General features: G+C 33.6%; 1 protein-coding gene across 5 annotated transcripts in view; it reads right to left on the bottom strand.

Annotated features, from left to right (window-relative positions):
* NRK (Nik related kinase) overlaps positions 1 to 27,454 on the bottom strand; it is a 123,209-nt gene that overhangs the window by 9,897 nt on the left and 85,858 nt on the right. For 3 of the 5 annotated variants that reach the window (XM_032331217.1, XM_032331218.1, XM_032331220.1), the window contains exons 14-24: positions 26,714 to 26,821; positions 23,624 to 23,679; positions 21,533 to 21,627; positions 18,809 to 18,903; positions 17,458 to 17,822; positions 15,573 to 15,906; positions 11,662 to 11,845; positions 11,050 to 11,205; positions 8,049 to 8,192; positions 5,386 to 5,544; positions 875 to 975 (exon numbers count right to left, since the gene is read on the bottom strand). In XM_032331217.1, coding sequence (XP_032187108.1) covers positions 875 to 975; positions 5,386 to 5,544; positions 8,049 to 8,192; positions 11,050 to 11,205; positions 11,662 to 11,845; positions 15,573 to 15,906; positions 17,458 to 17,822; positions 18,809 to 18,903; positions 21,533 to 21,627; positions 23,624 to 23,679; positions 26,714 to 26,821 — 1,797 coding nt within the window. The remainder of the gene's footprint in view (positions 1 to 874; positions 976 to 5,385; positions 5,545 to 8,048; positions 8,193 to 11,049; positions 11,206 to 11,661; positions 11,846 to 15,572; positions 15,907 to 17,457; positions 17,823 to 18,808; positions 18,904 to 21,532; positions 21,628 to 23,623; positions 23,680 to 26,713; positions 26,822 to 27,454) is intronic. The other 2 variants (XM_032331219.1, XM_032331221.1) reach the window with 2 other exon arrangements.

Raw genomic sequence — 27,454 nt, 5'->3', positions numbered from 1 at the left:
TCCAGATTATTTTGATGTACACTCCAGATTAGGGGGTCTGGACTCTATATAATGCTCCCAGTTCATTAATCAGTCCTCACTGTTATGGAATAAACACAAAATAATCCTATTGACATAGAATTCTGGAGTATAATTAAAAATAATAAAGATAAAAAGAATCCCCAGCTTATGAGATGAGATTAAAAAGTCATTAGCAACTTAACTGTTAGGGACACCAACTGGTTACCTTAAGAGGCTGATCCACAGAAGTTCAGTTAAACCATAATAAAGGTGGAAATATTACCGGTAATCCAAATAAGCCTAACCACCATTCCTTGTAATACCATTCCTTGTAATAGTTCTGGAGAGAAATGTGTTTAGAGTTCCAGCTTGGAAGAAATATAGACCCGCCCTTCCCTTTCCTCCCCACCCCCATCTATTGTAGCCCTGGTAATTAGAGCAAAGTCTTCCTCTTCCCTCATTCCTCTTCCAATGGGGATCCCCCTTCTACCATTGCCACACCTTTCCTTACCTTCCCTCTGCTCTCCACCCCCCACTAAGAGAGAACAGGGACTTTCTAGCTTGAAGTCATTGGGGTGGCACCAAAAGGCTGTGTTTGGGGCTCTAGAAGAGAAGGTCTTCACGTTGACTACGGGAATTGGGAGTGAGAAGCTGGTAGGGGAGGGATCAAGGATTTCCCTCACATTCTTCCTTGCTGTGGTGCCTGTGAATTATCTAATAAAGGGTTAAATGATAATTATTGACATGGTATAGTCACATTACATTAACTGTAGAATAATGGTATACATTTTTGCTACTATATTTCAAAATACTTCTCTGTTTACAATTTCTCAAAAGAAAACCATATGATCCAAAGAAGAAGGAGACCACTTACTTTAATGGCTGTGCTTTCATCGAAGGACTTTGGTGCCCAAGCATAAAGGTGAATTGATGGTTTCAAAGCAATTGCAATATATGTTGTTTCTTCATGCTGAACTACAATGATAAAATACAGAGAAGTAACAATGCCACAGAGTTAACAAGAACACTGTAGTATTTGTGTTAGTCATGAAAAATATAACTACAACATAAGAGTGCAGATCATATATTTTTAGAAAAGCTATTTACTTTCAATTTGATGCCCCCCAAAAGGTGACAAAACTATCTAGTCTTATGAAGTGTATGTATTAGCCTTTAAGAGCACTCTATACACTGAAAACCATAGAACGTTGTTGAAGGGAATTAAAGAAGACTTAAATTAATGGAAAGATTTCCTCTGTTAATGGATGGGTAGACTTAACATTGTTAAGAGGCCAATACATGGATGAACCTAGAGGGTATTCTTCTTTTTTTAAGATTTTATTTATTTATTTGACAGACAGAGACCACAAGTAGGCAGAGAGGAAGGCAGAGAGAGGAGGAAGCAGGCTTCCTGCTAAGCAGAGAGCCCAATGCTGGGCTCGATCCCAGGACCCTGGGATTATGACCTGAGCTGAAGGCAAAGTCTTTAACCATTGAGTCACCCAGGTGCCCCACCTAGTGGGTATTCTGCTAAGTGAAATAAGTCACACTGAGAAAGACTTATACTTATGACTTCATGTGTAATCTAAAAAGCAAAATGAATAAACAAACAAAAGAATCAGACCTATAAATACAGAGATCAAACTGATAGTTACCAGAAGGAAAGCATGTGGAGGATGGGCAAAATGGGTGAAGGGGAGTGGGAAATATAAGTCTCCAGTTAGGGAATGAATAAATCATGGAAATGAAAGGTACAACATAGGGAATACGATAAATGATATTATAATAATGTTGTATGGCGACAGATGTTAACTACACTTGTGATGAACATAGCATAAAACACAGAATTTGAAGTACTATGTTTTACACTTGAAACTAATGTAACATTAGGTATCAACTATATTTAAAAAATTCAGCTGAGCCCTGGTCAGCTCAAAGACTTGGGAGAAAAAAATAAATCACTTTTGCTTTAAGTCACTAAATAAATAAAATAAGAAAAATGTCAGTATTTCAAAAACGGGAGAGTATTACCCGAAATGGTTTATGGATTCAATGAAATTGCTATTAAAATCCAATGGCCTCTTATGCAGAAAGGGAAATGTTGATCCTAAAATTCACATGGAATTGGAATAGGCCCCAAATAGCCAAAATAATTGTGAAAAAAGAAAAACAAAGTTGGATGACTCATACTTCCCAAATTCAAAATTTACTACAACCTAGAACAATCAAAAGAGTGTTGTCCTGAGATAAGGATAAATACATAGATCAAGAGACTAAAACTGGGAGTTTGCAAATAAACCCATACATTTATGGTCAGTGGGTATCCCGATCATTCAGTTGGGAAAGAATACTCTTTTCAACAAATGGCACTGGGACAACTGAATATTCACATACAAAAGAATAAGTTGAACCTCTCACCTCACACCATATACGGCAACTAATTCAGAAGGGTCAAAGACCTACGGGTCAAAGATCTAAAACTATAAAACTCTGAAAAGCATATATAGGGGTAGATATTCATGGCATATATAGGGATAGATATTCATGGCAATGGATTTTTATATTTGACACGAAAAGCATAAGCAGCAAGAGAAAAAAAAATCTAAATAGGGTTTCATCCAAACTAAAATTTGGGGGTATCAAACGACATTGTCAAGAAAATGAAAAGACAACCTATGAAATGGGAGAAAATATCTGAAAATCATATATCTGATAAGCTCCTAGGATCCAGAATATATAGAATGCTTACAACAAAATACCAAAAATATGATAGATAGATATATAGATAGGTACAAGACACATACATGCATACATACATAGTTGACAACATTAGCTATCAGGGAAATATAAATCAATACTACAATAAGATGCCACTTCACACTCACTTAGATACCTAGAATCAAAAGACAGACATCTACAAATGTTGGCAAGGATGAAGAGTAAATGGAGTCTCCATACTTATGGCAATGGAAAATAGCACAGCCACTTTGAAAAACAGTGTGGCAGTACTATCCAAGAGAAAGGAAATATATATAAACAATGGATATATAAAAATAGCACAAACAAAAGGTGTATCTATGCAATGCAATACTATTCAGCAGTAAAAAGCAAGTACCGATATAGGCTATAGCATGCATGAACCTTGAAAACATTATACTAAGTGACAGAAGTCTATCACAAAGACCATATATGATTCTATTTAAATAAACTGTCCAGAAAAGAAAAAAAATGGAGCCAAGGAAAGTAGATCAGTGGTTATTTAGGACTGTGAGGAGAATAAGGTGAATATTAAGAAGGGTGGAATGTGAAGTGATTGCTAATGGCTATGGGGGTTCTTTTTGGGATAATGAATATGGGATTATGATAATGGTTTACACAACTCCATAAACATACTAAAAACCATTGATTGTACATTTCTAAATGGGTACATTTTTGATATATAAATTATTCCAATGCAGGTGTTTTTTAAAAAGAAAAGAGAAAAAAGAATAAGAAGTATATGCTTTCTCTCATATAGACTTTCTGATTCCTATGGAATAGGTTGGCCTACTTGCTAGATTTATATTTTGTACCAAAAGCCTTCTTCCTTGGCAGAAACATTGCTTCTGTCCTTTCTAGTCAGATTTCATCAGAGAACAAATATAAGGCTTCTCTTTCTATCCCCCTTCTCTTATTCATATTCTCTCTCTCTCTCTCTGATTCTAGTTATTTTATCTTTCTCTTTTACACTGTCACCAAGCCGGTCAAAGAAGCATGATAAGTTAACCTCCAACAAGCAAAGAAATTTTCTGTTAAACTAACATTTCCTATAATTTTAATACATGGCAGTAATTGGTGTCAATCAATTCTTTTATGGATCTTGAAAGGCTATGAAAACTCGATGCAAGTATGAGTACATGGCTGTCTATGAAGATGCTATTGTTTCACCTGCCAGTAGACAAAAGTTTCTGGTTGTTATAAGAGGTGGGGAGGGCTAGAATGGGGACAGCCAGGAAAACACATTTTAACTAGTCCATCTCCTTAGCAAGAACACAGATTTGTAAGGTATTATTGTAATTCATTTTTGTAAACTCTTACTGAATTAAAAAAATTTACAAGTTAATAAGATGCAGGCAGTTCTGCTACATAAGCTCCTTGTGTTTTTTTTAAAGATTTTATTTATTTATTTGACAGAGAGAGATCACAAGCAGGCAGAGAGGCAGAGAGAGAGAGAGAGAGGAAAGCAGGCTCCCCGCTGAGCAGAGAGCCCGATGCGGGTCTCGATTCCAGGATCCCGAGACCATGACCCGAGCCGAAAGCAGCGGCTCAACCCACTGAGCCACCCAGGCACCCCCCATAAACTCCTTGTTTAACATCTGGGGAACTCTTTCATCTTTGGCTACCAAATACATATGGTTTGAGGAGAGCAGTGATACATAAAACTAGAAGAAAGTAGTGTACTTATTTAATTCCTGGTTTGTTTGGGTTCTCGTTTCTCCTTTTAATGGTGTAGGACTACTTATATACACAGATGCAGAAATCTATTCTGGAAAAGCCCTTATATGCAAAACGGAAATGATCAGTCAGAATAACAATAACCTGCTAAGACTCATATTATATGATTCCAACTATCTCTTACCTATGCCAGTGGCTCTGTCTGAAGGGATAATTAATGAAAAGGAAAGAAGAAAGAAAACACAGGCTGATAATAGAGGGGATTTGCTTCAGAAACAGAATAGAATGGGATAATACCACTTTCTAGTTGTTGCCAAATGAGAGACAGTTTCTGAGACCATGGAGCTATGACTTCATTTTGTAGTGAATTGTTGTAAACAGATAGAACATAAGAAAAAACACTAATTAGACAGAAAATACATAGCAATTATACCCATAAATACTGACAGTGGGAGCAAGAGCCAGTAGACCACAGAAGAATTTTCTTTCGGATTCATTGCAAAGCTTCCTGGTCACTATTAAGATAAATTTTCCAATTTAAGAAAGTGGAATTATTATGTAATTCTATTTTACAACTGTTCCAAGGAAAGATAATATCATATGAATCTCCTTGCAGGTTATTGAAGATGCATCAAGAACATTTATATGGTTGGAGTTATATAAAGCAAGAAAGAAGTATCAATTTATCTGGACAATGAGAGTGACTGGGAAGGGGAGAAAGGTGAGAAAGTAAACCAAACTTCAATAGCTTTTTAAGTTAAACGATATTTTCTCAACAACTATGATGGTGGCATGGGGGACCTAGAAATTGTTTCAGTGAAATTCACTCATTTTTGTATAGGAAGTTGCAAATTATTTTCATTATCTACTTTGCCTCTCACAATAATATACTTCACTAACTGAAAGAAAGCAAACTTTATATAGCTATAGTAAACATAAAATGGGACTTACGGACACTGAAGTGTTCACATCCTGTCAACTTATCAATAGCTTTACAGGCTTCCTCTGTCTTTAGCATTTCCTCTTGTCTTCTTTTACTTTCTGGATCATCATTCAAAATCTTGTTCCTCAGCCAGGTCAAATGATACACCCTAAGTCTGTTCTTATGGCCTGATAAATAAGATGGAGTGTTTTTATTCAGTCTATTGTTTTCATATATTAGAAAAACAAAACAATAAATGTATTTGGTCCTTTAACTAAATATTCTCATTAAAGTAGAAAGCACTTTTAGAAAAAACTACACTACTAGGTTTTTCCCTTCAGAGTTTTTAAATATGATAGCAAAGTCTTTCTAAGCCTCTCACTTCCAAGAGATAGTCAAAATACCTATCAGCTACCTATGTGCCTGTCTGAAGAGAAGTAAAATACTTCTTTGGGACAGGATAAGACTGCCATGGTACAGCAACAGAATTACCATCCATTCATTCATACTTTGACTTTTATCTAAGTCATGATCCCTCTGGGATTCGGAGACCCAGAAGCTGTTCTTGGTAGTACGTATGTATGAGACGGATGTCTGATTTATTGACTGCTAGGAATACAGGGCTAGTGAGAAAGGTCTCTTTCTGCTCTTTCATTCCATCACACTTAAAAAATAAAAGCTTTATTATTTTTTTCTCAATCACATTTATCTTTGTTGCTAATTTCGTAATTGTAAACCCCAGCAAATTCTTACAATTCCTTTAGGAAAAACAAGCCATCGAATTACACATTTGTTTTTATACGTAGTGACTTTGTATTCATTTTTTACAGTTTATTGTTACAAAATTTCTAGGCTCAACAATAAGATTATTACTTATGTGATTAATTTTATATATGTTTTTACATGACATTTTTAAAGCAAAATTAGAATTCAGACATCTATGTGTATTTCCATTCTAATCTTAAGTGGTAGAATAAATTTGCACTCTAAACTATTAGGTATCTTTCTACACTGATGTTCTCAGTATTATTTGATGCAAAAATAATCCACATTTGACAAAAATTTAATCATTAAAAAGGGCACCTTTGGGTTAGAGAAAGCTGGATAAAAATTAAAGAGATCTTATCCAGATGTGCAGTCTCTAAGCCACCTAGATGTTTTTGTACCTCAAACAATTATAAATGAATAAAATGAAACATGATAAGAAATCATGAAGCTTTAGCAAATCTATAGAGGATTTTCTCCCCTAACCAAAACTTAAAGCAAAGTTAATAATTTTTAGGTATATACGTAATCATTAATTAATGTGCCATATAGCTATTAGGTATAGACAGGAAACACACAAACACATATAAATAACTTTAAATTAGCATCATTTTATTCTACAGTTAAACCATTTTTTTTTAACTTTTCTATCCTTTTGTCAGTTGTCTTTTGCCTATAGTTGACTTCAGTACTTATGTTTTCTAATACCAGGTAATGTTTACTAATGACAATTATTACTAACATCTGTTTATTTGCTCTCTCGTATTCAGAGATTCAGGTTCTGGCTGACCAAAACTAAGAAGTTCAATTACTATGTGGGAGGAAGGTGGAGGTCTTAGGGTATCCATTCTCGTTACTAATCCTGTCTGTAGATACTCATGATATGGTGCTGTCAGGGACAACAGAGTTTCATTTTTGTCCAATTATTGTCTACTTTGTTCTTTGTTGTTTCTAAAACATTACAAGAAAGTATATGATGGATGTGGTCATCTGCACATGGGTGGGTGAAATTGTGAGTTGTAAAATTGCAAGTGGATACTCAGAAAAGACCTGAAAGATGTAAATGACTTGTTTTTTTCTCTTATCAAATAACCTAGGTGAGGTGCATCACAATCAAATATCCAGACACCAAAGAAGTGTGAGAAGTTAGTTTAAACTGTAAATAGAATGACCCAGCAATTGTACTACAATGTATTTACTCCAAAGATACAAATGTAGTGAAAAGAAGGGGCACATGCACCCAATGTGCATAGCAGCAATGGCCACAACAGCCAAACTGTGGAAGGAGCCGAGATATCTTTCAACAGATGAATGGGTAAAGATGTGGTTTGTATATACAATGTAATATTACTCAGCAATCGGAATGGATGAATACCCACCGTTTGTATCGACATGGGTGGAACTGGAGGGGGTTATGCTAAGTGAAGTAAGTTAAGCAAAGTAAGATAATTATCATATGGTTTCACTCATATGTGGAATATAAGCATTAGTGTGGAAGACCATAGGGGAAAGGCGGGAAATCTGAAGGGGGAAAAATCAGAGAAGGAGATGAACCATGAGAGACTATGGACCCCAGGAAAAAAACTGAGGGTTTCAGAGGGGGAGGGTGTTGAGGGAAGGGGTAGTAGGGTTATGGGTATTAAAGAGGGCACGTGTTACAATGAGCGATGGGTGTTATGGGTAACTTAAGAATCTTTTAACACTACCTCAAAAACTAATGATGTACTATACAGTGGTTAACTGAACATAATAAAAAAATAAACTATAAATAGATAAGAAAACATAAGTAGGGAAGTTTGGTGTCCCATTTTAAGGTTATATTTAAAGTGCTTTCCTATGAATACTTTTACCTAAGAAAGTCTTTAGCCTAGTTTGGAACCTAATTAATCTACATAATTACTTAGCTAATTTTAGTTCTTAAACAAACCTGAGATGGTAATCAGCAAATTGAGTGGCTCTACAACTTGAATCTGACGGAATGGTCTTCGCTTTATCAGTTTAATGATGTCTGCCTTTCCACTTCTGTCCATCAGATACAGATTAGATCGGGTTCCCAACAGCAAATTAACTCCTGTTTGCATATAAAAAGAAAGGTGCTATATTAGTTCAGATTATATTTTTATAATTGAATTTATATTAGCACTTTTGCAATTACAGTGTGCTGGTAGGTGCAAAGATGACATATCACTTTAGGCTAATGTTAACCTCATACTGTGTAACGATGAACTCTACCAATAAAACAAATTTCTCTGAAAAACATTAAAATGTAGAAGACAATAACTTCTGGCAATATTTCTACTGGCTGGTGCCTGGCGTGGCATCTCAAAAGGAGAACTTTATAAATATCTCACCACCCTTTAGCGGAATCCTAAACTTTATAAAAATCAGTCAGCCTTTTTGAAAATTACCATTAAACATAAAGGATGTCTAGTGAATATGAAGAATTCAATTCAGTTGATTCCTCATTCTTAATTATAACTAAAGGTTTAATGCTTTTACAGTACTTATATGGAAATTATTTTTAAATTGGGTGAGTCTGTTCATGCATATATTAAAAAACTTACATTGCAAAGTACCTGTGAAAGTAATTCCTACTTTTATGTATCTAAATTCCTACATTCTGTTCTTTGTCTGCTGGCTCTATTCATTCAAATATAAACACCGTTAAAAAGATTGAATGAAAGGGCTGAAATAGAAGATTAAGGTAAATTATAATATACTTCAAACCACTGTGGGAGTTTTCCCCATAACCTGAGACATAGGAAAAATGTAGCCAAGTAATATAATGGAGAGCACTTCACTGTTTTCCTTTTACTTGGAGACTATTTGTATTTCAAAGATATAAGGAGAAAAGACAAGTGTTTCTGCTTTCATTTTTCTATTCTGTCCTTTACCAGCTCTCTAAATAAAGACTTGTGGCAGATTTAGGAATTGCATTTACTCTCAAAGAGGAATCATAGAGGGAGGGGAAAATACAGTCCATTTTGACTGCAATTTTTTTATTTTTCAAAATACAAAACCATGAATTATAAAAATGAATTATTAGACATTAATTAGATCTCTGGGTAGTTGATGGACTGAAATGATAATGCAGTAAACTCTGCTTTCTTGTTATCTGACACAATACAGTAACTTTGATAGTAACATATTTTTTTCTAAGTTATTCAATCATATAGCTATAATGTTTGCTACACTGCTCTATTTTTAATTTAAAATTCTGTCTTCTGTTCAAACATGCAGTAAGCAAAATCTATGAAATTGCAAGTCAGAGGTTGGCATTTACTTTGAATTTCTTCCCTCCCATTTATTTATTCTGTTTCATTTATGATTCACACTGGCTTGAGGAAAAATATTGTCAGAGCCCTACTAATATGGTTATAATTCTTCTAGAGTAAAGGACTGAAAAAAAATCTATCAAAGTTAAGACATTATCAAAGGTCGTACAGATAGCTAATAGACACATGAAAAGATACTCAACGTCACTCATCATCAGGGAAATACAAATCAAACTACAATAAGATACCACCTCAAACCTGTCAGAATGGCTAAAATTAACAACACAGGAAATATCAGATGTTGGTGAGGATTTGGTGAAAGGGGAACCCTCTTATTACTGTTGGTGGGAATGCAGTCTGGTACAACCACTCTAGAAAATAGTATGGAGGTCCATAAAAAGTTAAAACTAGAACTACCCTATAATCCAGAAAAGGCACTACTAGGTATTTACCCAAAGAATATAAACACAAGGGGCTACATGCACCTCAATGTTTACAGCAGCATTATCAATAGCCAAATTGTGGATATAGCCCAAGTGTCCATTGACCAAGGAATGGATAAAGAATAAGAGGTATAAACACACACACACACACACACACACACACACACACACACACACACACAGGAATATTACTCAACCACCAAAAATAATGAAATCTTGCCATTTGCAATGATGTAGTTGGAGCTAGAGAGTATTATGCTAAGTGAAATAATTCAGTCAGAGAAAGATAAACATATGATTTCACTCCTTTGTGAAATTTAAGAAAAAAAAACCATATGAACATAAGGGGATGAAAAAGAAAGAGAGAGAGGCAAACCATAAAAGAGAACAAACTGAAGGTTGCTTAACAGAAGGTGGTAGGGGGCTGGGTTAAATGGGTGATAGGCATTAAGGAGGGCAATTGTTGTAATGAGCACTGGGTGTTATATATAAGTGATGAATCACTAAATTCTCTTCCTGAAACTAATATGACACTATATGTTAACTAACTAGAGTTTAGATAAGAACTTGAAACATTACAAAAGAGACATTATTGAAAGAACTTTCTCTACAAATCCACAAAATTATTTAAAAAACAAGAACATACAGAAATATGTCCTATAATACCTCATTAGTTATTAAATTCTACACACCATCTTAAAGTAAAAATACTAAACTCAGTTTTTTTAAAGATTTATTTCTTTATTTGACCTAGAGAGAGAGATAGCAAGAGAGGGAACACAAGCAGTGGGAATGGGAGAGGGAGAAGCAAGCTTCCCACTAAGCAGTGAGCCCTATGTGGGGCTTGATCTCAGGTTTCTGGGATCAGGACCCAAGCTGAAGGCAGATGCCTAACAACTGAGCCACCCAGACATCCCACTAAGCTCAAATTTTTAAATAATCATAACCTAGTCTAATTTTATGTTTTATTCAAGTTAAAAAGAAAAACAGTAAAAAGGGAAGGAAGTGCAAATTCAAACACCAAACTGCCCTGAGTGAAAATAAATCAGTTAAAAAAAAGGAACATATTAGCTACTATAAATGTATATTTTTATTTGTTTTATAATGATGTGGTAATAAGTGTTTTACATCTATGATTTTTCACAAGTTTGCTGCATTGATAAAAAATATATTCTTTTAAAAAAACTCAGTTTTAAGAAACCAAACTTACCCCACAAAGAACCGCAACAAATCTCAGAAGTGAATTCGTTCTCATACATGTGGATTAGTGGTTTTTTACATGCAGGAGACACATATAGTGGGTTAACATTGACTTCAGAGGGTCGTTTAGGTGGTTTCTCAGGTGCTTCCACCAATCCAGCATACACTGTGAAGAAGTAAGGGGAAGATACTCAGAGAAATTACTAGTGTATATACCATATGTACTTGAATGTTTCCACAAATAAGAGACATCCCAGAAAAGTTTCTTTTCCTTTACTGTATTTTATTTTTACTGGAGGTATCGTTTCTATAACTCCTAAACCATCAAATAACACAAATCATGATGATTAAAATATATTTCTGAATATGAATATATTTCAAGTTACTGTGATAAGATTGCAGAAGAGAATCCAGATGAGATATTCAATTACTCAATTCTAGTTTAAATTCAGGTACCATAAAGCCTCAGTGAAGAGCATACCTTTTAAAGCATGTATCCATCTGAATTTATGTTAATTAAATATCAGAATGATTTCATTCTTTTCAGACCATGAACCAGTGGTCAAACACTGTAATGTGTGAACGGACCGCAGCATTTGGAGATTATATTAAAGGCACTTACAGACGGCGCTGGCAAAGTCAGCATTTGCAGCTTTCCCAGAACCATTGGAAGAAGAGTGGCTGACAGAAAATCCTGATTGTGTTGATGCTTCTGATATGTCCATGCTGTTATTCTCATCATCAGGTGCTGCTAGTGCAGCACCTGAGGCAATGGCATTTGAGGCCTCGCTTCTACCACCAGGCTCCTAAAAGAAGATCGAAAATCAATTTTGACTTCATTCAGTGATTAGCTGTGAAAGAAATACAATATGCCTAGAGGTCATTTGAAAAACAGAATGCAAAATTTTAGCATCTATAATTCTGCATCCTTTGAAAATCCACATTTATCATATGAATTCATTAATGTTATCAGAAGAGAGAGAACTAACCTATATTGAAACAACTGATGTCAAAGGAAAAATTCAAGGAGCTTAAAATCCCAAGATGTGCAATTTGGGGCCTAATGTTAGTGGAATTTTTATTATATACTAGGCATACTGCTAGTTATTTTATTTACGTAAAATTAAAAATCCTTAACAACAACCTAAAAAGTAAGTGTAATTATCTCCATTTTACTTATAAGGAAACAAAAGCTTAGCAAAGCTAAATAATTTATTTAAATCATAAAGATAAAGTAGGGGAACCAGAGAACCAGAGTTTGAAGCCAAAGTCTAATTTCAAACGCTATGCTACGCTATGCTAAACAGCCACTTGAAAAGATAAAAAACTACCAGAGTTGGGGGTATCAATTTTACTTTGTCAAATGACAAAGCTAAAGATGGAAAAATCAAGCAACACAAATTTAAGGGTGTGACTCTGCCTCACTGAAAATCTAGCTGGCTTCCATTAACTTACATAGAAGAAACTCAAGGATAAAAGCCACAAAATTTAACAGAATTTACGTGGGATGCCATATCTTGTGGAAAAACATACAAACTGTTATTGGTGAGACTGTCTGTTGATAAGCATTTATTTGCATCTAAACAGTGATTTTTTCAATTGAGAGAACTGAGCTGCCCTGTCAAAGACTTGTTTTTATGAACTTTCCAACCACAAAAGTGTTGCATGGTAACATGTCCTTTCAAATTAAAATGAGAGGAATGTCTACTCACTCCCTAAATATCAAAAACATTCCTTGCAATCACTGGAGATACTGGGGGAGGTATGAAGACTGTGATGGGACATCCAGATTTAAAGTCTTTAAGATAGGTAAGTAGGGAGGGAGGGTGGGAGAGGGAGAAAGAGAGAGAGAGACTTTCCCACTCATACTGCTTTCCCATTGGAAACTATTTAGGATGTTTCCTTCCTTCAATGATTTCTTCCATAATTATTGTGTCTATCATAAACCAAGTCCTAGGTTGGGTCCTGGGATTGGGTGAGTGGGTAAAGTAATCAATAATAGATTAAACATAGTTCCTGCCCTTTTTTTTCACATTTTTAAAAAAATATTTTATTTATTTATTTGACAGAGAGAGAGAGAGAGAGAGAGAGAGCACAAGTAGGCAGAGGTAGGCAGAGAGAGAGGTGGAAGCAGGCTCCCTGCTGAGCAGAGAGTCTGATGTGGGGCTCCATCCCAGGACTCTGGGATCATGACCTGAGCCCAAGGCAGAGGCTTAAACCCACTGAGCCACCCAGGCGCCCCTTTTTTCACATTTTTAAAATATATTTTATTTATTTATTTGACAGAAAGGGAGATCACAAGTAGACAGAGAGGCAGGCGGGGGGGGGGGGGGGGTGGGAAGCCGGCTCCCTGCCAAGCAGAGACCTGATGTGGGGCTTGATCCCAGGACCCTGAGATCATGACCTGAGTCAAAGGCAAAAGCTTAACCCACTGAGCCACCCAGGTGCTCCTACTGCCTGCCTTTTAAGAGTTCACAATCTAGTATGATAGAAAAACAAGTCAACAACCAAATACTATGTCACAAGTACTAAAATGAAACTATAGGCAAAATGCTCAATAATGGAGGAGAATATAATTCCATCTTGAAAAGTCAAAGATGATATATGAGTTGGATCATGAGAATGACTAATTAAACAAGCAGAGAATACAAGAGGGGACAGCCTTATAGACAGAGGGAACAGCTTACACAAGGGCACTAATTCATGAAGGAACTTGGCATCTTGTAAGCCAGTTTGTGTTGATGGGTAGCAGGCTAGGAAAGTAAATTGCAGTATTTCGTCTGTCCAGAATCTCACCTGTGTTTTCAGATATTCAAATACTCCCTATTAGTCAAGAATTAGTTCAAATATCATATGCTCTAGGAAATATTCTTTGTGATCATTCCTATTGATCTAGCACCTGTGAAACTATTTGAATATTTTTTTAGAAAAATTTTTAATTGTATTCAGTTAGCCAACATATAGTACATCATTAGTTTTTGATGTAGTGTTCAATGATTCATTAGTTGCATATAACACCAAGTACTCATCACCACACATACCATCCTTAATACCCATCACCTAGTTACCACCCCACTCCCTTCTGTAACCCTCATTTTGGTTCCCAGAGTCCAGAGTCTCTCATGGTTCGTCTCCATCTCTGATCTCTTCCCATTCAGTTTTCCCTCCCTTCCCCTATGGTCCTCCACGATATTCCTTATGTTTCACATGTGAATGAAACCATATGATAATTGTCTTTCTCTGCTTGACTTATTTCACTTTACATAATCCCCTCCAGTTCCATCCATGTTGAAGCAAATCATGGGTATTCATCCTTTCTGATGGCTAAGTAATATTCCAATGTAAATATGACCACATCTTTATTCATTCATTTGTTGAAGGGCATCTTGACTCCTTCCACAGTTTAGATATAAGCAAGATGTCAGAAATAGACTTCAGGGTAGCAATCATGAAGTTAATAGCTAGGCCTGAAAAAAGCATTAGTGACAATATAAAATCTCTAAGGGCAGAAATGAGATCTAATCAGGCCATACTTAAAAATGCTATGAATGAGATACAGTCTAAACTGGATACTATTTGAATATTTTAAGCACATTTATAAAGTCAATAATGTTTTCTGAATGATAAAATCATTGCCTAACACAATATGTTACTTACATTTAAACTGTATGTGTTAATAGTTCCTCAAAAAGTGAATATAGAATCTAACAATGGCAGTCTAGCAATTCTACATTTAGGTATTCCACTCCTGGGTAAATAGCTCAAATAATGGAAAACAGGCAATCTATAACACATAGTTATATACCGATGTTTACAGCAACATTATTCATGATAGCCAAAAGGCGAAAACAACCCAAGTGCCCATCAACAGATGAATGGATAAACAAAATGTGATATATTCATACAATAAAATATTATTCAGCATTAAAAAGGAAGAAAATTCTGATACTTGCTACAACATGGTTGAACCTTGAAAATATTATGCTATGTGACACAAAAGGACAAATATTGTGTGATCTAGATATATAAGGTTCTTAGAAAGTAGAACAGAGGTTACTTGGGACTGGTAGGAGGGACAATAGGGAGTTAATTATTTAGTTGTTTAGGATGATGAAAAAGCTCTAGAAGTGAGTAGTAATAATAGTTGTACAACATTGTGAATGTACTTAATGCCACTGAATTGTACACTTAAAGTAGTAAAGATGGAAAATTCTGTTATGTAAATTTTACAATGATAACTTCCCAGAAAAATAAATTGTATATGTTAAGAGACACTACCTCAAATGTGTAATCTCAATAATAAAGGTGAACAAAAAATGTATTTTTGTCCCTGGAAATAAATAGGAACCATCCAAATGAGAAGAAGTTAAAATCTACAGCTATAAATTAAAATGGTTAAGGCTTTGTTTAAAAGTTAAAAATATATTTGAAATGACTGGAAATGTGACATATCACATGAAAAAAATAAATTTACAAAGAGAAGAATTCATTGTCCTTTTCATTTTTTTTTCTCCTTTTCAAATGGTACATTACCTCCTGTTGATGTTCAAAGTCGTGGAATGTTGGTCTCTCCAATCCTTGACTATCTGTCTTTGACAAATTTTCTCCTCCACTGAGTTCAAGGGCTCCACTTTCTTCCTTGGTACCACTGATTCCCTTACCTCCATTAACTTCCTTAACTCTTCTTCCATTGCCTATATTGGCTCCAAGTTCTTCATGGTCTCTAATGGCTACACTGCCCCCACTGGCTACATTTTCTCCATGGCCTCTATTGACTCTCTGACTTCCATAGCTGTAGCAGGTCTCTTCTCCATCACTTCCATCTCTACCATCTTGCTTGCAGCTTCCATCTCTGTCATAGCTTGTTCTGATAACAAGATCCAATTAATGATAGAAAGCCACTGAACAAAAATACATTTGAAAGTCAGCAAATAAAACAGAATTAGGATGTATCTGATACATATGTAGTATCTCTAGGAATGTTTTTGCTCTATGTGAACACTATTGGTATGATATAGACAAGAAAAATACCCCTATATCTTGTCAATCTTAAATACTGAATTAACACCATAGCCACCATCAATTTCCTGACTGCACATGGACTGCAGATGGAAGAGAGCTTGCATATTTTATTAGGAACATGTGTTAGGCTAGCAGCAAAACCATGTTTTATTTTGGGGTGGTTGCTTAAATAATAGGCTACATGCATTTGCAACTTCACAGCCACATAAATGATTAAGCCCCTATTTCTGGCACAACCACAATATAATTGAATACTTATTTTTTGTAATTTATTTAATTTCTGTTAATTTTAACATGGGCCTTGATTTTCTAACATGTGTATTAACTACTTTGCTAAAGAATCCCATTTATTTTTATATTACTACCACCAGGAAATTCAGTAATATAGATCTCATTAAGATAAGATAGTCATTTATTTAGTTGCTGAAACAGCAACCTTACCAAATGTCACAATGATTTTTTGCATTAAAGACAACATATCCAGGTGCCTATGATAAACCTAAAAGCAAATTTATTTGACAATGAAATTCCTGGTAGATTTTTTTAATTGAAAAAAAAGAAAAAAATGTTGAATAATTTGTAGTCAGTTCTGCCATGTATATCTACCTAATAACATTTGAAGATTAACAAAACAATATATGGATTTCAATATTATAAAGTAAACAATTATCCCACTGTTAATCATTTTTCTACAAATGTAAACATTTACTATATTAAGTAATCTTCTTTGAGAACATTTTGAATATAAACCATGTACATACAAATAAGAATACACTGGCCTGTTTAGAGCAGGAGATAGAAACTATATATATATATGGCAAACAACTGGTGGCATTCCAAAAATATCACTTCACTAAATATTACCACTTCTGACAGTTGCTATGTAAGAAGATAAAATTGACTAAGTACTGAATTTAGTTATAGCAGTTTGCAGAATTCCAAAAATAATTCTGTTAGTACATTTCAGCCTAAAATTATCAAGTGAAAAATAAAGGTTACAATTCATTTTTCTCAGCAAATTTGAAGATTTTGTATGCAAATATCAGGGCTTCCTCTTACAGCTATTAAGTGGCACACTATTTGTCACCTCATTTCATATACTCACTGTGGTTTTAGAGGGTAATATCATTCAGTAACATTATTTTTAATAGAAACATGAATAAATTGCAGTTATAAGTAACTTAATACTTGAATACTAATAAAATATAGTATACAAAAATTCAAAATTGTTTTGCATTAAAATAATTTAAAATGTATTATTGAAAATCAACCATTTATGAATATGCAAGTGCAATTCATTCATCCTCTTGGTCATAAAATCGGAAAGTAAAACAAAGGTGCAAACAGTTCTGAAATTTTAAAACTTTGGTAGTGCAAATAATGAAGAAAAACCAACCTTGGCCAACAAGGGGCATCATCATGATTATTGGCTTTGTCATCTATAGTTCCATCATTGTCATTATCTTCATAGTCTTCACCAACATCATTAGCTGAATCAACCTTGCTATCCAAGTCAGCATTGCCATTGTCATGATCATAGGTATCCTCGTATACATCATTAGAATCAGCATCATCACCATCAGTATCAGCACCAGTATCATAGAGTTCAACATAATCACCATCCTCTTCAGGTGGCTGAATGACAGGTGCAGGAGTTAACCAATCATTCCGGAAGATTTCAGAGAGTGCATTATAGCCTACCCATTCATTTGTCAAGTAAACAGGGGGTGATATTTTTCCTACTTTAAATCCATCTGGAACCTGTGTGCACAAGAAAGGTTAATGTAGTCTCAGTAGCCTTTCATTTCCTTCTAAATTGGAAAGTTTCCATGCAGACAATATTTTAAAATACATTTTCAATTGAAGTGAAGATTTTTACTCACTAGATAAAGAAATATTTTTGTGAGGATGAGATGTCAAAACCCAAACTTCAGGCTATGATCATTAGTGGACTTTCTGGCTCACACAGGGCAAAATTTACTCTTTTTTATTACCACTACTTCTCTGCTGAGGAGTAGACATTTCATTTTGGTGACAGAATATAACAGATTATTTGGTGTCCTATAGAAGATATAGTTACTTTTTTCTTTTGTTTTATTCTCTGATATTGGGACTAACACATAGTCTTAAAATTGATATGTTAATTTTCCAGCTTAGTTTTGTACATAGGTTGTCTTGAAGTAGATCAAACACTTCTAATAAACAAATTAATATAAAGCTACCTTTATAAGTGTCATATAATCAAGCTTTAGGCAATCTGAAAGAGATTGTGTATATGGTAGGGTAGGAATAATTACAAAAATAAAATGAAATGACCTGAAATCATAGGGCAAAAACAATTGGAAGAATGTTATATGCTATCAGAGGGCATTTTATTTCTCCCAAAATGTTTTTTTATGCATTGTGTTATCATCCAAGAAATTATATTAGATGAAAAGGGAACATCTAGCTTCTACTCCTTGATTTGAGATTAGCTTCTACAAAGACCTTTTTATCACTCCTCTGAATATATTCTGATAAAAGAATGTTAATATAAAATATTTTATGATCAACTAAATGTTTCTCCACTTCAAATGTAATTTCTACATTTCATATCTGCATACTCACATAACAACGGAAATCTATCTTTGAAAGATTAATTAAAAAACTGAACACTTTGACCTTTCCCTCAAGTGAAGATGAAAATAACACTGAAAAAAAATTTTAAAAAACAGATAAATGTGTTAAGAGATAAGATGAAAACCTACGTGGACATCAACCAGCAACTTCTGATCAATAGTGGAATAAGGTGGTGATGACTGGGACCTCCTACAGGTCACAGGACTCTCTTCCTCAGAAGAGTCTGTGGAATGACAAGAAGATATTAATAACAGTGATGATTGCAGCCATTTCCTTCACTTTTATAGTGTACAGTTTTAATAACTTGATATTTTTTCCTGTTGCCTTTTTCCATTCAGGAAATATCACCTAATAAATCCTCATTCAGCCAGGATCCTAGATTCTGTTTGTGGGGGGAGTGACAGGCTCAAGGTTTTGATGTCTGTAGATCTATATGGCTTTTCTGTTTTCAATATTAAGTGTACACTTGTTAAATATTTCTCTCTATCTCTGTAAGAAGATACCCAGTAAGACTGGTAGACAGTTGCATTTAAAATAATAATAATAATAATAATAATAATAATAATATGTACCAAGAATAGGAAGAGCTAGGTGATATCACTGGTCTCCCATATTAACCAGTAGAAAAAGAGCCCGAAAGTGTAGTAGAAGATGATAGATTAGACAAAATTCTCAAGGGGAGATTTGACCCTGCAATCTTAATCCTCCAATTTCCACTCAATGATATATCTTGAAGTATTTCAATAGAGTTGAAAAGCAAACAACTGAAAAGAGACAAAACTTAACCCTTTTTATAAAGCTAGGAATCTTTCTATAGTGATGTTGTGCACTAGAACTTTTTGCAGTAATAGAAATGTTCTGTGTTTGCATGTCTAATACAGTTGCCAGTAGTCACACATGGCTAGCGAGCATTTGCAATATTGCCAGTGGGGCTGAGGGGTTGACACTTTAAGTTTAGTTTTAATTTGGTTAGTTGTTATAATGTGCAGCTTGATTCCATAGTGTAAATATTTCCATATAAAATGCAAATTTAGGGACCCATAGCTGCTCAGTTGATAGAACATACAATTCTTGGATCTTGGGGTTGTGAGTACAAGCACCACACTGGGTGTACAGATTAGTTAAAAACTTTTAAAAATCTTTAAAAAATGCAAATGTATCTGGATTAGAAGGATGGATTTTTTAATATTAAGGTTTATGGTACAGTAAGTAACATCTGTGGTTAAAATTCAATGATAATATTTTGGGTCAGAAATCAGTAAATCTGGCTGATTATACATAGAAAAAGCTTCACCAATGGGTACTTCCATCCTTGCTTATTTTTTTATGTGCTTGGATTTTAAAGATAAATAGTCCTATCCTTTTTTTTTTTTTTTTAATTTGCAGCCTTGCTATATATAGCCAAGGTGTGGACCTTGCAATCCAAAAATCATGTATATACATACACTGCTATCTTTTGAGTATATTATCTAGAACACATCCTAAAATTTGTGTCTGCAACTTCTGGCATTGCACTTTTATGATTTATTATCTTTCTTCAGAAAACCATTTTTTCTCAAGTCCCTTTGTGTGTTGTTAGGCTAAATAAGTTTGGGAAGTGTTTGAGATTTTGAGGCAAATTTGTAGTAAGGTGTTCTGATTTCCTGAATAATAAAATACGTAATCTCATGGGAACTTCAAATGGCCTAGGTAGCACAAATAATAAAATAACAGAATTTTAGAGCTGAAAAGAACTTCAGCTATTATCTATCTACACAGAATCTATCCCCTTCTCACCCCCTCCCAACCAATGTTCATGACTGCTTTGGAAACCAATCTAAAATTTCCTTATTTCAGAAAAGGCAGTATGAATAAACCTTACATTTTTAGGTGTTTGCCCACTATTAGTAAAATTAGTCCTAGCCAAACCAGAAAGGTTCTGGGGAAAATGTTCTTAAAGTTACTTTTGTTTCAGGTTTATTTTATTTCTCACAAGATAATATTTCTGTATAAGAGGACACTATTAAAATATTTCTACCATTATCTGAGTCTCCCAAGAAGAATGTGGGTTTTAAGTTCAGGTCTTTGAAATATTTGATTTTGATAGAGTACACCTATATATCTTTCTTATTATTAACATTTTAATAAAATCTGTGTTCTACATTTTTACAGATGACTTGAGAACTCATTCAGGAATTTTGCCCTTGCTGAACTTATTTGGATTGCTTAAAAATACACAATGCCAGATTTTATCATCTAAAACCTAACTTCTGGCTCTGTTTATTTCAATTATTTCAAAAATCTATTATTCATTTAAACTCTCAAAAGCACATCATAAGATAAAACACTTATTTTGAAATTCAATCACAAATTGTGAAGTTATTTTCTATTTTAAAACTTTCTGAGTAAAAACATCAATTTGTAACATTTAAAGATGTTTATGAGATGCTGTATATATCTTACTTTGGGGTGGTGAAATAAATGGATAAAACACATGCCCACAAATTCTCTATCTAATACTTCAATAGCTAAAGGCTTGCCTATAAATTTTAGCCTGTTAGTCCTCTCTCAAGTTCCTTTCCCATATTTTTCATACATGGTACAGAAATCAAAGTTGACACCCACTTCCAGACACATTCCTAACTATTACACAACTTAAAGAAAAAAAACTTTAGAAAAATTATTTTCCATTTCTAAAGGTCTCCACTGACCACCCAGTTGTCAAATTCAGTGGCCTCTTGGTCTTAATTATATGTGGCTTCCCTAACACTTTTGACACATTACTTCTTGCAGTTCTTTCTTCACTTCTGAAATATAAACTGTTAAACATTAGCTTTGTGTTTTGACCGTTTAAACTCTGTGCTTTGCATTACCTGATGCTGCTGGGCAGTTTTGAAGATTTTGCGAACTTCTTTGTCTGATGTCAATGGGCTTCTGAGATTGTTCCAAAACAGACTGCTGAGGAACACTAAATGAAAAGACAGAATACCATATGCCATGTCCCAATACTCACAAAGGGAATATACAGCTCAAAATCAAGACCAATAAAGAATTTGAGATATATGGGTATATATCAAACTAAAAACAAGTAGAGCTTAAGAAATATTTCAAATTCCCTTTTTTCCTCAAATGTGCTATTTTATCTAGAACAGATAAATAATTACCAAAATATAAATAAAATGTTTCCATATAGTATACATTTCCTTCACATATCATATTAATTTCTAAAAATTCAATAAACTTACTTTCTGGTAATATTCAGACATTATATACCTAGTAACGCAGTGATAAATATAATAGTCTATGTGAGGATTTTAACAATATAAGAAGCTGTTACTAAAAAAAAAAAAAAAAACAAAAACCCAGCTGTTACTGTTATGTCAAATATTCCACTATTATCATCCTGATTTGGCCTTTACATTTTTAAGTGTCCTGTTCCTGGTTTAGATAGATGGATGGACATAAATATAGGAAACTTTGTTTTTAATATTCAAATTCAGGGAATATTTAGAAAGGATTTTTGGACCTGTGCTGTTAAATTTTATGTCACTTTGGAATTTCTATATAGAAAAGGCTTTGGTTATTGATCTCAGCCTAGTACAGACAAGAGTCTTTTCTAAGACCCTAAATTTCAGAAAGACTCAATATATTTGTTATTCATAAATTCAAAAATCTTTTTCTAATGGGAAGAGCCAATTCCAGTTTAAAAGCAATATTAATTTTTATGTATTGGATTTTGTTAAAGACATATCCCATGATACCAGAAAGATAAAAAAAATTAAGCTGTTTTCTCCCTTTGTGGTCAGAAGGACCATGACAACTTATTCATTGAAGGCAGAGAAAACAAAAGTTCCTAATCTTGCTCTCTAATTTTTCAAGATTTCTGCACACAAGTTAAGACTAAGGACATAAATATATGGGATTTTAAATAATAATGAGTTAGTAATATATATGCTTCATACCATCAACTCTATGCAATCTGACCATACAGTCCAGTATCTTGAATATAGCAGATGCTCAATAAATATTTAGTAAATGACTGAGTGAATGAATATAGGCTAAGTTCTGTCTATTATAATCTGGAGTTGGAAGGAGTATGATTTTCAAGGAAAATCTACATTAAAATTTAGCTTTCAGGGGCACCTGGGTGGCACAGTCAGTTAAGCATCCAACTCTTGGTTTTGGCCCAGGTTGTGACCTCAGGGTTGTGAGACCTAGCCCCATGTCAGGCTCTGTGCTCAGCATGGAGTCTGCTTCAGATTCTCCCTTTCCCTCTGCCTCTCTTGCTCGTGCTCTTTCTCTCTCTCTAAAATAAATAAATCTTAAATAAATAAACAAGTAAATAAACAACTTTATGTAGCTTTCAAATATAATGCTTTCCACATAACATCTAAAATATGAAATATGATCTTCAAAAATTACTGAACATCACCAATATTATAGAGATAAAAATATAGTTACCAATATAAAATATCATTGTTATAATACTGAGTTTTAGATTTGATTTTCTCCATAAGTCATTTTAAGCTTGCCCATTTCATGGCATTAATTTCTGAAGGAATTGTGTGTGTATTTTAACATGTAGCACATATACATGATATTAATGACATATTACATGACAAAATGTATAATTGAAGTACATGATACATATAAAGTTTCACATCTTTTTGAAAGCTGTCAAATAATTCATTGACATGTCTTTTATTAAATTGTGGGTCTTATCAGCTAATTATTAAACTAAATGACACTGAGACTACAGTATATCCAAATATGAAATATCTAGTTAATGAATTACTGCAGTTAAGGTTTTAAATACAAGATGAAGATATTGCTAGTGACAATGTTTTCATTAATATTTTTTAGTTTTGACTTTATGTAAAACTTATTATCAAATAAATATGCTTTAATTTTCCAGGTGATAGTAAATAGTGAGTAATTGGAATATATAAATCAGAGACACATACTTTGAAGAGATCTTGACACGGTGTTTGTAAGTCTTTGAAGTAGATCTTTCTTGGACCTTAAAGACAATGAAATACTTTGGTAAAATTTTTTATTGTAAATTCCTTTGAGTTATTAATTAATGGGAAAATGCTTTTCTTCATATAAAGATAGTTGACTAAAAATCCAACTTATGAAATCTGATTTTCATAATTAGATTATATTTTCATAATTACTTATAGTATAACATTAGAACTGCTTGACCATAATTTCTCATGGCATCCTTGAATTTTAGTATAGTAACAGATTCTGGAGATTATATAATCAAACACTAATTTTATTTTTGAGGAATCTGTACCTCAGAAAGGAAAAATCAATTCCCTAAGAATTTTACATAAATTAAAGAATATCTATAATCAGAATGTAGGTCCCTCAACTGCTAATTTAATGCTCTTTTTATGTTTTCATATTACTTTTATATCACTCAGAATTTAAGCTCAAACTTCTCATTCACTCACCCTTTTAAGGTAACTCTAGATTTTCAAAAGTTGTAACACACATAAACACATCAATAAAATGTCTTAAGTGTCAAAAGTGTCCCACCTTCAAGTAAGTATGTTGTTATTGCTTTACAATTGGACTGTAATGTCATAGTGTTCTAATACTTTTTCAATTCTAAATGATTTTGGTTTCTATTAATTGTTCGTTCATCTAATATGTAAATACTTGAGAAAGAGCAAATAAAATGAGCCAGCATCCATCACTAAGGCAGATTTAATTTCTGCCAACATTAGTAGATAGGACCATGTAGTAATCCCTCACCTCATTTAGTTTTATATCATTAGGTTTCTACTTAAAATAGTTTTTAGCTAACCAAAAATAGGCTATTCTGACATTCAACGAAGCAGTCACAGTAGATTATTTAGAAAGAAAAATTAAACATTTTACATTTTAAAAAAATTAAGCATTTTCATGTTGATAAAGTCACTTTATAGTTTCTCAAAACTACATTAACTTTACTACACTATTTTCTCTCTACGTGGTGACACATCAAGGTTGTCTTTAAACTCTAACAGACACTTGGATAAGAAAGGAAAAATGTTAATTGTTCATGTTCTGCTACTGAGTGCTTCCAAATGTAACCAGATATTTAGCAGTATGCATGATAAGCATCTGACTTTTTCCACATTTGATTCAGATACCTGGCATCATATTGACCCCGTCTAGGCCTCTTGGTTTATGAAACTGATCTCAGAAAGTTACTGACACTAGTAAACCAGAGACAAGGATTACTCAGAAAGGATAAAGACCAAAATTAAGATAATTAAGAAAAGCTAATGCCTGATATGAATTGGCTGTTTTGGTCCAAAAAATGGGAAGATGATTTGTATGAATAGCATATATGAGGAAAATGATGCATTGCAGAACAATCAGGCACAACTCATTATATTTCCTGCTTAAAAACTCATGCTTAAAGGTATCTAAGAGTTGCATGCTTAGATATGCTTCGATATAAGTAGGTGTAAAGTCATACACCTAAGAGTTATCTAAGAGTTATCTAAGAGTAGGTGTAAAGTCATAATTTAATAAGGCAGAGAGCGAGAGACATAGGGCCTTTTGTAATTAAATAATACAACCCAGCTTATGTTCCTTCTGCCAGTGGTTAGTAATTATAAAGAGATACTCTGTTATTCATTTCAGAGGATTGTTAGTATCAGAAGTAACATATTTAAAAAGGAAAATTGTCCATGAAAGACATCATAGGACTACCCGAAGCATCTAGAAGAAATATAGTCATCTGGGACCCTTGTGCTGATTAAGAACAACAATGAGACTCCTGACCCACTATTAGTAAGGCAAGAATTTCTGAGTCCTTCACCCAACAATCTGCTCATCCTTAGTGACCAAGATATTTTTAGATGGCTAGCTGTTAGGAATGCTGGATGATGATAATAACTTGTCCACATGGAAACTGAAACTGCCACTTGGACCTCACCAATACCCTAAACTAAATGCTGTTAATGTAGTTGTGAAAACGGAAGTCAACCTGGACATGAGGACTGACTTGATTATTCATATAAGTGTAAAAAAATAAACCACAGATTAAATGACCCAGACCCTGTCATAAACTACATCCCAGAATAATCAAGGGAAAAGATATGTGTGATTATGTTACAACCTGAATGACTCGAGGTTTTTATGGGCAATATTTTTACTTAAAAGAATGAATGACAAAAAAAACTATTCAACTTGGATATTTGGCAGGCATTTTATTTAAAATCAATGAAGTTAGGCTGTCAATTCAAGGAAAAAAGAAAAACTGATGTTATTTGTTAGCAACGATAACATAGAGTTTTGAAGTGAAAATTAAAATTTTAGATTTATTATCTGTCACCATGTACTTGACTTATCAATACTCAATCATTTTTCTGATGAAATTGGTGACATTAACAAATGCTGTTTATTGATGTTGTATAATGAAATGTGTAAATATTTGGAAACATCAACATACACACTGAACCAATGTTTTCCAACTGACCAATGTATGAGGATAAAAAATTACGAGTGAGAAAAACATCTATTCATAGCATACAATAGAACAATGGATTTTAATATTTCTGAATATGCAAATTTTTACTGATAGGGTTTTAAATTCCACTTCTGTAGTTTTGGTATATTATCAAAGAATTTCCACAATTATCTGAAAAAGCTATGAAAATCATTTCTTCCCAACTACTTATATGTGAGAAGCCAGCTTTTACTCATATACTTCAGCCTAAACATATGGCAAAAAATTGAATGCAGAAACAGATATGACAATCCAGTTGTTTTCCATTAAATAAAATGGAAAATCGTTTTTTATTAAAATTTTGTTTCCTATGTTGACATATGTTGACATAGAATACTTTTATTTACTTTTAAATGAATTAATATTTTAAATTTTTATTTTAATTTCTGATTCATTAAATCTTGAATGACACAATCCACATAAACAAAAGTTTTTTGAGGTCTTCAATGTTTAAGAGTATAAAGATATCCTGAGACCAAAAAGTTTAAGAACCACTGTTCTAGGCACTTATTAATGTCACAGCAACTCATACTGAGATACTTACCTCATTTCCTTTAGGATTTGGAACATATGGTTGCAATGGTTCTATTTGGACTTCAGCTTGAATTGAATGAAATACTTCATCATTGTCTGATGATTCATCTTCTTTGTCCTTTGAAACAAAAAGGAAAATAAATATTTTAATTGTTAAAATGCAAATGATAGTAGCAACTATCTTCACAATGCACAACTTAAAAGAATAATTTTCAAATATTAAAATTGCTTTAAACCAGTAGACTCTAATAGTTTTTGGTTCTGGATTCCCTTTGGAATCTAAGGAGATTCTAACTGCATACAGACACACGTGTCTGCATATATTTTCAGGGGGATCATTGACCACTTGCAGCCTATCTATTAGACCCAGGTTAAGAACATCTGGTTTAAGGCTTAACTCATAACCCCAAACTGTCACATTTACTAGTCAGTTATAACTGTGAAGTTCGGTCCGCTTGTGCAATGGAAGATCTGTAATATAGCAGTGCAAATATTTCTCACTAATTGGGCTCCAGAAGCTTAGGAAATTTCCCGTTTTCACATTTAAACCAATCAATATTAGTCCTTCAACTCATAGAGTAATAAAAATGAGTTTTCTTTTCTTTGGTTAGTTGAAGAATTCACATAAATTTCTAAATGCTAACAAATTTTTAGGCAATTCACAAGATCTATGACTTTGAGCTAGTATCAATTTTTTTATATTTTCTTTAAAAATCACATATAAAGATACGAATTCCTGTACGAGATCCTA

Source organism: Mustela erminea, chromosome X (assembly GCF_009829155.1).
Source record: "Mustela erminea isolate mMusErm1 chromosome X, mMusErm1.Pri, whole genome shotgun sequence".
NCBI lineage: Eukaryota > Metazoa > Chordata > Mammalia > Carnivora > Mustelidae > Mustela > Mustela erminea.
This window is presented reverse-complemented; position numbering and strand designations above follow the sequence as displayed.